This window comes from Cariama cristata, unplaced genomic scaffold, assembly GCF_000690535.1.
Source record: "Cariama cristata isolate BGI_N322 unplaced genomic scaffold, ASM69053v1 scaffold22444, whole genome shotgun sequence".
In the NCBI taxonomy this organism is placed as follows: Eukaryota; Metazoa; Chordata; class Aves; order Cariamiformes; family Cariamidae; genus Cariama; species Cariama cristata.
Genome location: NW_009612838.1, coordinates 51,497 through 62,404, shown reverse-complemented (window position 1 = coordinate 62,404; position 10,908 = coordinate 51,497). Strand labels below are relative to the sequence as shown.

Below are 10,908 nucleotides of genomic sequence, written 5' to 3'. Positions count from 1 at the left end.
GGGCGGTGGGACAGGCCTGAGCTCCACTGGGCTCTCCTCAGGCTGGCACTGCCCTCTTCCCGCCAGCCGGCCCTGCCGGATCCCCAGCGCCGTGCTGCTTGGGGGTGCCTCGGAGATGTCGCCGTCCCCCCCTTCCCCGGTTAGAGAAGCCCGGTGGGGTTTCACACACCGAATCGGTTGGGGTTTGTGGGTACCGTGTGCGACGGTGAGGTCGGGCAGGGCTTCTGGGGTGAGCACCCTTCAGGCATCCAAAAATAAAGCTCTCTGTGGTGAAACGCAATGTACGTCTGGGGAAGTGGATGGCAAAACCACACCTGTGTGAGCTTCATCTCTGTAGAAATTTAGCGAGGTGGGGAAACTGGCTCAAACCAGCTGGTTAAACTGGTCCAGTTTTGGAGTAGGACGCGGTCTTGGAGTGACTCCTGGCCTCATCCGTGTCCTGGACCTAGATGATTTCTGCAGTGACCTTGAGCAAACGGTTCTTGTTCCTCCTGCTGCATCCTTGTTCCCTGCAAAGCGAGGAGCGCAAATCAGTGCAGGCAGTGGAGGGGCTAATTAGTGCTTTTTTAGATAATTGTTTGCAGGAAAAAGGTGGCTGAGTGGTTACCGCCGTGGGGGATGCTCTGTTCCTGTTACAGTACTGCAAATAATTCCCTTTATTTAAGCAACCCGCTGGCAGTCGGGGCAGGACCTCTGAGCCCAGCCATCCTGTACCGTCTCTACGTGCTGGGAAACCGCACATGAAGCCCTGGAGCTTTTGCCCACCCGTTCCCCGACTGAAAGAAGAGCCGGGGCTGTGCCTACGGGACCAGCCGGTGCCATCTGACCGACCGAGGGGACATCCTGCCCTTAGGGCTCCTTGCAGACTTCGAGATGCGGAGCCTTTCCCTGCTCTCGGATAGCGCTAAACTTTGTTGTGCAGCTGGCTGGGCTGGGTTTTCAGAAAGTGTCCTAAAACTTAGAAAGGTGGGAGTGACGGCTTCGTAACAAACCTGCTAAAAATAGGGAGTGGGATTATAATCCTAATGCAGAAGACTTTTCTTGGGGCTGCAGGGAAACTGTCCTTTAATCTTCTTTTCTTCTTTATAAGGGGGCTTTACGTTCTATGTAAAGCCTCTCTGCTAATCAGCGTTAATTTTATTTAACTCTTGTGATGTCTGTCCTTTGCTTTACTGGTTGCTTTGTCACCTCCCGCTTAAAATCCAGAGCAAGTTTAGCAGGCAGGAGCAGACAGAGAAAGGTTCTGTGCTCTACTGACAACCTCCTGTGTTCTTCTTTGGTGACCGCCTTGACTTTTCGCAGCCCAGCCGGGTCTACGTGGCCGTTTTCCCTCAGTCCTAGATGTGGCACCTCCCTAAATATGAGAATCTTTATTAAATAGCTGTGCTGCTCTCTTGCTGATCGACTCCAGCCCATTGTGGTTTTGGTGATACGTGGTGGTTAGGCTGGATCCAAAACTGTTCTAGGAGTAACTCAGTGGAGGTTAGAGACCCTCCGTGCTAGATATTTGCAGATTGGCTGCTCTGAAAATGCCAAAATCTGAGCAAAAGGGAGAAAACGGGAGCTTCTCCTCAAAATAAATACATACCTGTAATGCTACTGCTGCAAACGGTTTGAAAATGTGATGCGCGGATGCCTTACTGGGCTGGGAGCCAAACAGGAGATTGAAGAAGTCCCATATCCACCAGATCTGGTTTCTCAGGCTTTTTTTGGTGCTTTACTTGTGTTTTTTGAGGGCTTGAGGTTGCCGGAGGGAGAGGAGCTGTGTTTGACAGGGCTGGGGGAGCAGAGAAGCCGGGTGAGGGCAGTAATATTGGTGTGCAGACCGGCTCGTCATTGGGAGCGATTCCGCAGGGTCAGGGCACGTGTTTAACCAAATCCGATGGTGGAGGTGAGGGCACCCGCTCCCACCTCTGCGCTGCTCACGTCTTTAGGTAGAGATCGACTCCTCTGTTCACCCTCCTGGGACGTCCTCGTCCTTCACCTCTCCGGCCCTGAGCAACTCCCCAAAATCCTGCACTGTGCTGGGTGGTGGACGCCTTCTGAAAATGCTCCGTGGGAGCCGTTTTTGCTCTGTGCTAGCACAGATTCCCAGTTTGCCAGCCGGGTGTTTGTCGTCTGCCGCTCACGATGGCCCAGCCCGGTGGAAATGGCTTTTTTTCCTCCCCTCTAAATTAAGTCCTGTTTTCCTCTGTAGATCTCCAGCAGAACAGAAGGGATGCGTTTGGAGGGAGGCGAGAGGAAGCACCTGCGAGTCTCGTGGTTTATTTTTAGCCCGTTTCCCAAAGAAGTGTGACCCGTGCTGGCAAACTGTGTGTTTTTTCTCACTTTAGTTCTGAGTATTTTGGGAGGAAAAAAAGAAGAGAATAAGGTAAAGGAGAGCGTCTCTCTCTTCACCTGATGCCCTACCAATGCTCTTTCAGGCAGAAAAGGACCGCCAGCACCAGCAGATGGACAGGGTGGCACAGACCCTGCCGGGTCCCACCACGGAGGTGCTGGGACCTGCTATTTGGAGTGAAATCCTGGCTAAAACCAAGACCAAGTGCCTTTCCGGAAGAGTTACCTCAACCACACAACTATTGGATGTGTAACGTGAGTGTAGCGGCTTTATAGCCTGAGTTTGATGCCTGATGGGCATCGTTGTCATCCATTTTTCGTGTCTGTGGGCACCACTGTTTGATCACCAGCTAAAATCGTGCTACGTTTGAGAAGGAGGGTGGGCTGGGGACCTCCTGAGGGCCTCTCCAACCTGAACGAGCCGGTGGTCTCTCCCAGGAGGTACCACAGGATTAACAGCTCTTCCTTCCCCTCCACGTTTCCCTGTGACCTGACATGCAGAATCAGGGATGGTTTTGCTGTTTGCCAAAGCACCAGGCCGGCACGTGCCAGCACCCGTCAACCTGTTAGGGGTGTTTGACTGCAGCTTTACCAGCTGGGAGAGCAGGAAGCAGAGAGAAAACCACGAAAGAAGATTAAAGACCAGCGGGTGGTTTTCATTGGCCATCTTAAAATTGCAGCTCGGTAATTAAGGCTTTAGGCAGCTCACAAATAGCCCAGCGTTCTGCCGGCTCGCTCGTGTCGCGAACCTGTCGCCGCTGCGAGGAGCTGGACTTTATACCTTGGCTGAAAGAGAGTAAAAGGGAAAGGTAAGGATGCGTTGGAGCCTGCTCCCAGCCAGCGCTCTGCCCATTCCTCTTACCCCTTCCCAGTTTGTCTGGGGTTGAATGAAATGACTGGAAGTGATTTTGGGCAGCTTTAAATTCCCTTTTTCCTATCGGTGCCTGCTAAAGGGTGGATGAAATTTTGAGGAGGGAGAAAGGAAAGTTCTTTTCCATCTAGGTGAGGTGTGAGTGTCCTGGCTGGGATCTGCAGGATACTTGTGTATCCGGAGCAGGTATTGTTGGCACAACCAGATCACGGTGACGGGGAAGCTGTGAAACACCCAGACAGAGTCCCTGCTGATGTGCTGGGGCTTTCAGTGGTGGCCGAAGAAGCTTGTATGCGATAAAGGAGCATCGTTCGGGAGCAGACATGTTGCGAAGTGCGCTGGGATGACTGGAGGGCAACAAACTTTGTATAACTCCTCTTCTGGAGTGTTTTGGAAGCAATGGTTAGGGCTCACCTGTTTTATATATTTCTGTGGGCGAGAGAACCTGGCAGGAACAGAAGAGAGGGAGATGCTTTGGACAACTTGGCAAGGGCCCCTCCGCTTCCTTTCTGCAAGCGGTGAATAGCGTTTTGCTGCTGAGGAGGAGCAGGAGGGTGTGCTTTCCTCTTTTGATACTGAACATTTAGGCAAAACCTGTGATATTTGGAAATTATCAAAGCTCAAAGGCTAAGGGAGAGCTAGAACAGATTCCCAAAAGGACTTCCTAGAGTTTGTTCACCCTCGTTGTGTTTTACGGATGATGGAGCCTAATTCAGGAACGTGGCCGTCCGCATACGATGGGACCAGTCCTCCCAGGTCCCTGAAGAACGTCTGATCTGATGGATCTGCGGGGCTGCAGCACCTGGAGAACTCTAACAGCAAAAAACAGAGAGTTTCCTTTGGGATGGTGATTGAACGTGGGTGGTTTTATGCCCACCTTAGCTGCTGCTAGCATCTACTTAGACTTTGTGTATTAATACCCCGTCCTTTCCTACAGCCTTGGATAAACTCTGGTCAGACGAGTACAAAGCGTCCTTGGGGAATGGAGGGAAAACTCATATAATTTGCTAGCCGTAGTGCTGCCTGGTAGGTGTCTGCGTGATCGCAGAGCTGTGCGGGAGGGATTTAGGGATAAAGAGGGACCCAGCTCACGCAGGCTGGGGTCAGGGAGGCAGCCTGGCTAGATTAGCCTGCCGCAGGAGCCGCGGCTGATTTTGTAAGAGACGGCATTTGGCTTAAGGCTGTTCAAAAAGTGATTTGTAAGGTCAGGGTGACATTGCTATGATCTCATTTAAAATGGAAAGGCATTATACTGTCTGGTGGCTGATTGCTCCTGAGGCCACACCCAGCCGATGAGGTTAAAAAAATACATTTCCAGGGGCTTTACTGCTTGCAGAAAGTAATTGTTTTTAAACAGAAAAATTAGGCTTCTTTTATTTGTCCCGCTTTTGTCATCACCTCTGTTTTAGAAGCTGCTGAATCGCTGTTGATGGATGAGGATCCCCAGCGGTAGCCACTGCGCTGTCGTACAGGATTTTCTTCTTTATTCACATGTTAATAATCAACCTTTCTTCCTCCCCGGAGAGGCAGGCACATGAAAACACCCAATTTATTTTCCTTTCTGGCTGAAGAAACAACTGCAGAACTGTGGCCCCAGGCTGCCTTTTTTTTTTTTCCCTGTACCAGGAACCGAACCCTTCTGTCTTGCCGCGAGATGCCTTGAGCTGGAGTTAGCGCTCCAGGAAATATGGAAATAAACCCCAAAGCGTGTTCGTGTCCCAGATCACACCCGTGTTCAGACCGCTGTTGCAAGGCTTTGAGGTTTAGTGGTGGAAGACGCGCTGGGCCTCTGTGTTTGGGCTTCAGTACGTTATTTGCTTATGCTAAAGGCTTTGCACGTGGATAGTTATCCCAGGACTGATAGGAAACATTTAACTGTCCATCTTAGGCTCGTAGTTTGTACTTGTTAGGATGTAAATGGGCAACATAAGATGTGCGGCGATCTCGCGGGCATCCCATCCCTCGCTCAAAGCTGCCCATGTGTAACACTGGCTGATTTCTGCCCTTTTTTCTTGCCGGCATCTCCTGCCAACGCTCCTTGAGGCCTCTCACCGTGAGAGGGAAGTGGCTGGAGAGAGAAAGAGAGAGAGAGATACACACACCTCTCTCTCCCAGTAAGGACAAGTATTAAGCTGGCATTGCCCAGAATGTGTGAATGTCCCATGATGTTTCCAGATGCCACCAGGCACAGGCATTTTCCTCCTGTTAGAGAAAGTTTTCCCTTGGATTTGAGTCCCAGAGGGACCCAATCCTGGTGACAGAGAACAGAGCGGGCTTGAGTTGTCCAAGTTTAGTGGCAGCTGGAGCCCAGTTCCCTCCTCCTTTGAGTTATGTCCTATGAGTTTAACCTCAGTCCCTTGAGAATGAATGTTGATGCTGCAGTGATACATATCCTTTATTTGTCTGAGATATTTGTTCCCCTGGTAGGAATTGGGGCCAGGGGTGAAGCAAAGTGAAGCTGTCCTGCTGCATCGCTGGTGGCCTCCACTGTCCGCTTTCCAAAACGATACCGGACTCCTCAGGGCTCCCAGCTCAGATCTTTTGCAGTGGTGCAGAGGTGGCAGCTCCCGCTATTTGCTGCCAGTTTGCGAATTTAATAGTTGTTTGAATTTCCCTGGTATTTCCTGCACTCCCAGTTACTTTCTGTCAGCTCTAGGCTTGTGATTGCTCATAATTTCAGATTTCCCTGCGGAAACTGGTATCTGAGGGTAAAGGATAGACGCTGTTTTGTGGGGCTGAGCACCCCTGGGAATCCATAGCTGTGTTTTTCCCATGGGTGTTTCTAACCAGACACATATTTTTCTGTCTCTCTAGCCATGCAGGGACCAAGACCAGTGGTTCTGAGTGGCCCATCGGGTGCAGGGAAGAGCACTTTGTTAAAGAAATTGCTTAAAGATTACGAGAACATCTTTGGCTTCAGCGTCTCCCGTGAGTATCCGTATGTCTCTGGGGAAGGGCAGCAGAGGAGTTCAGGGCCGCTAGCCCACAGCCTGCTTCTGTAGCTGTATTTGTGCCCCAAATAATGGGCTTCCATGGCTTGCCTGTGTCCTAGTCTGTCTGTGGGCTCTTTGGGATGTTTAAACAAGTCAGGATGCCTTTTACTACTCGCATTCAGTGGCAAGTCCAAGATTTGTCTGGAATAACACCCTTTCCAGGTCTGGTGACCCCACACCTCTAAACGCAGCTCGGAGAGGTAATGAGATTTTTCTGAGTGATTCTTGACTCTGAAAGTAACAAGATCCCCCACACACCTCTGCTTCAAAAGCCAATTCTTTCCATCCACCTGAGGGAGCTGATGAGGATTTTAACAGCCCAGGGGCTGCACACCACAGTCTCGGATTTAAAATTAAAGAGTTTTGTGAAGCCTCTCTCTTTACTGGGTCAGTCACTGAAGCAGTCTGCCTCATCACCGGCATACGTTCCTCCTCCTGCCATTGCTCTGGTGGTTTGTTGGCTTTTTCTACGTCAGTCACTCAGTGCTGGCCAAGGGTCCTTTTTTTCCTACCTGAGGTGATTCCTTGACCTGTGAAAATAACCCCTGGCTGGGCAGCTCCATCCACTCGTGCCTGGCTGCAGGGAGTCCTGAAATCTTCCTGTGTCCACAACAGAGTAAGTAAGGGCAGGGAATTTTCTTCAGGCGGCTTGCCTGTTGCAATACTAATTTTGTTTCCTTTTTCTTGAGTGACACCTTAAAGGTTACCCTCAGAGTCTGGGCTGTGACCACAGCTCATTCACCTGATTTTCCCTGTAGCTCTGTAAGGTGTTCTTAAGTACATTGCCAAAATGGTTTTTTACTGTCCTAATGCTTTGGATACCACAAGAGAAATCCTTGCTTTAAGATCTATGAGATCCGGATTCGTTCCACCATGAAAAAGCAAATACTGGATGTTTAAAAATTTAATGTTACTGGAGATGGGAAAAAAAAAACTTAAAATTGTCTTTCCTTCTGTGTGTTTCATCCTATGCTCTTGATTCAACTGAATCTCTTGTGTCACTCCAAACTAAATTTTATCATTTTCCCCAAGGTTGCCTTTTGGTACATATCTTTTTTTCCTGAATCTCCAAAGATCGCTTGGACCTTGGCAACTGATGCTTTATAAAAACTTGGAGGTGATCAGAGCCTTATTGCATTAGGTTAACTCCTGCTGGTCCTAAATAAAATAATCGGTGTTGGCTTCCATGATGACCGTCAGCTCCCTTTCGGTTTGCAGAGCATGTGCTTAAAATAATACTAGTTTAAATGACTTCCAGCAGGGTTCAAAGGCTGATTTATTCACCTACCTCGTGCAGGAATTCACCCTTATTCATTAAATCTCGCTATTTTAAGCACCTGTGTAGGTGCTGCATGATCTTTTAAAATGAAGATGACTGCGAAGTAGGGCACTGCTAATTCCCCTGAACTGAGGCAGAGGTCCGAATAACGTGTCTAGGATTACACAGGAAGGCAGTAGCAGAGCTGAAAACTAAGCCCAGCTTGGCAGGTCCCACACCGACCGCTCAGCCCCTAACAACCTCAATTGATTGTTTTCAGATTATCTAGGCTTCTTCGATGAAAAGACGATCCTGCATATTGTTGTGTGTTACACTAGCTGATTCCAGAAGCTTTGATCATTTTAAATAGAGGATCAGCTTACTACACGATTGGGTTAATCTGCTGCGTGTGTGCTTTTCTTTCTTTCATACTATGACTTCCTTGGATGATCTACAAAATTTACAAGGCTGGTTTTTGCTTACAGATACCACGAGGCAGCCGAGACCCGGAGAAGTCAATGGCAAAGGTGAGGGTTTTGCAGTTGGGCCTGTCTCATCAGACTTGGCAAATAATTCCTCTGAAAATTTTTAAGTTTTTATGTGAAGTGAACGCATGAATCCCCACTGGCAGATCAGTTAGTCCTACATTTATGTTTATAGGCTGCATTTCCTTAGGCAGACATTCAGTAATGATATATTTGAGAGTGTGTATGTATATGTGCATATAAATATGCATACATACACATGCTTTTGTTCTTTATCTCAGTGGCAATGAGACTGTAGCAGTTTACTGCTGTTCTGCAGCACGTGCCGTATGTTGGGCAGAAGATGACAAAGAGGGATGAACTTGGCAGAACAAAACCAAAATTGAATTAAGCGGTGAAATGTTAGAGGCAGAGCATGTGCTGCCAGTTTTCTTTTCTAGACACTGTCTCTGGGACTCACTGGCCAAGGTTTTCAAAGCAGGGCTCTTAGTTTAAGCACCCTGGTCCATACTTGGGCATTGAGTGGCTTGATTTTTCCAAAGTGCCTGGTAGCTCTGGTGAGATACTTCAAATGCAGACTGCTTTGGAAAATGCAACTGCTTAATGAGATGTCTTTATCTGTGTTAATAGTTTGTGTCCGGCTGGCCAACTGCTTTTCTGTTTTCTGGTTTGTTTGCATATTTCAAAAAGAATCAAATGAGATTTGTTCTTAATTTCCGATGACAGTTTTCACTCTGGAGTGAAAGGGAGGAATTTTAACAAAAGATAAACCATCCTTTTTAGTTTGTTTGATTTTGATGTTCTCTCTTATCTCCTCCTCTCTCGCTTGTCCCATTCTAGTCTTTAATCATAAATGCTTTCAAATTAAGGGCCTTGGCAGTCCTGCTGTAATGTGTTCCACACGTGGGGGGAGGTTCCCACTGCACCAGAAAGAGGAAAGGGTATGGAAAAGGGTGTACGGTAGCATTTTTGGCCACATAGAAAGCTCCAAGGCATTTTGAGCAGGTGTCTGGGTGATTGGTGTGGAGAGGGGATGCTGTATACAATAATTAGGAAGTAGATATCTGCAATCTGCCAACGTTGTGCAAAACAGGTTTTAAGTTGCTTCTCCCCTAAGGACCCACGGGTGTCATTTTAACCATGAACTTTACCTTCAAAACTGTTAACTTCTGGCTATTTTTCCTGTTTTCCCTCTCCAGATTACCACTTTGTGACCAGAGAGGAAATGCAGAAAGAAATTGATGCTGGTGAATTCATTGAACACGCAGAGTTCTCTGGAAATATGTATGGGACAAGGTATGCAGTTCAGATGCTGTCGCAGCTGAACCCAGGTGGTGCCAGGAGCTGAGATGGTGGTGAAGGAAAAAATATTTTAACTTAGCAACACTCTTTTCACCCAAACATGCAGATTCTTGCCATAAGCAAAGCCTTTCATTTTGATAGCAGGGTCTGCCTTATTAAGATGACAAAATTAACTCTTGCAGAGAGTTAGCTCATCATAATTAAATCAGCATTGCGTTATGAGATGCTCTATAGCCTCCAGTGTTTGAGGACTGCTGAAGTGGTTCATATGCTTAACAATTTTCTTGCACAGGGGTGATTTTTCACAGACTATTTATGCGCCTTAATATTTTGCAAGTGCTTGCAGAGAGCAGTGGGCAAAGTGGAGACTTATTCTTGTTATCCCTGTGTTACCTAATGGTCTGAATATGATGAATTCGGGAGCAGAAGCGATGATATCTGTATTGGCTTTTGTGAAACAAATATGCGTGCTGCTTTGGTAAAGTGGCTGCTTACGAACAGATAAATTGCATGGCACCCTTGACTGGGGTTCAAGAGTTAAGTGGATTTTAAAATAGCATTGCCCTCGGCGTTGGAGCTGCTGATCAATAAAACATTAAGCGGCAATGTTAATTAGAAGTCAGATATCTTATATAATTATTGTGAGAAAATTGTGGCACCGTAGTAAAGGAGCTGCTAAGGAGGAAAGTTAAATGTTTCTTGAGATATTTAATTAGTTGCATTAAAGAAGTTTGCCTGAAACGCTTTTCAGGAACACTTAGGTTTCCTAAGGAGCTGAATGTGCTTTTTTTGAGGATGTTTTGGAGATGGCAGTATTTCCTTCTGAGGATGGTTTTCTTATGGGAGGTACCAGCATAAGGCTCCCAGACTGTGGGCGTACGGCTTTGAAGGAACAGTCGGTGATTTTGCATTTCAGTAACGTCACTGTTTTAGTGTGATGTGTGCAGGCGTCACTGCTGTCATCACAGCTAAGGGCAGCCTCGCAGGGGTCTGGCCTTCCTCCCTCTGATGGAGGAGCACAATCCCCTGCCCTGGCCTTAATACTTCCAGTGTCGCTGGTTTGGCAAGAGAAGCAAAACCTGACAGCACATCTTACAAATGCCCCGCACTGAGGAGAAACTGAGTTCAAGCTCCTTAATCCCGGCTTCATCCTGCGTAGGACAGGCTTCCGTCCTTCCTTCGCGTGTGTCCTGCTTAATCCAGCCGGCTGCAGCGTGGAGGAGATGGCTGCTTTCTGAGGCCTGGTACGTAGGTGGAGTTGATTTTGGTGCCTTTTCCTTGGGATGAGCGCTGAGAAGACATCTCTCCTCAGCCAATTTCCTTGAAATTTGCAAGAATTTGATACTTTAACCAAATTAAATGACGTGCTTGGGTTTATTTCTGAGGTGCTTTTCTCCCTGGCCTTTACTTTCATCTTTGGTCCCCTCTGCATATTCGCACTGCCTCTTCTCTGCCTGTGGTAGTGAGCGTGCAAGGTGGGAGGCTGAACTTAACCCAAACTAGCAATAAAGACCAATTTGCAAACAAAATAAATACAGAAATTCTCCAAGCCTCTGTTTCCTCTACAAGTGCCGAAAGATGTTTCTAATCAGATGTGTGATAAAATGGAGAGAGTCCCTTATGCTTATCAGAATAGTTGAAGTTTTCGCCAATCATTCCTGC

At 47.7% G+C, this 10,908-nt stretch overlaps 1 protein-coding gene across 1 annotated transcript in view; it reads left to right on the top strand.

The window, feature by feature from the left end:
• Window positions 1-6,015: 6,015 nt before the first annotated feature.
• The window catches only part of GUK1 (guanylate kinase 1), an 8,997-nt gene continuing 4,104 nt past the window's right edge, over window positions 6,016-10,908 (top strand). Inside the window, exons 1-3 of the mRNA XM_009698796.1 lie at window positions 6,016-6,136; window positions 7,945-7,986; window positions 9,144-9,240. Coding sequence (XP_009697098.1) covers window positions 6,025-6,136; window positions 7,945-7,986; window positions 9,144-9,240 — 251 coding nt within the window. The 5' untranslated portion in view covers window positions 6,016-6,024. The remainder of the gene's footprint in view (window positions 6,137-7,944; window positions 7,987-9,143; window positions 9,241-10,908) is intronic.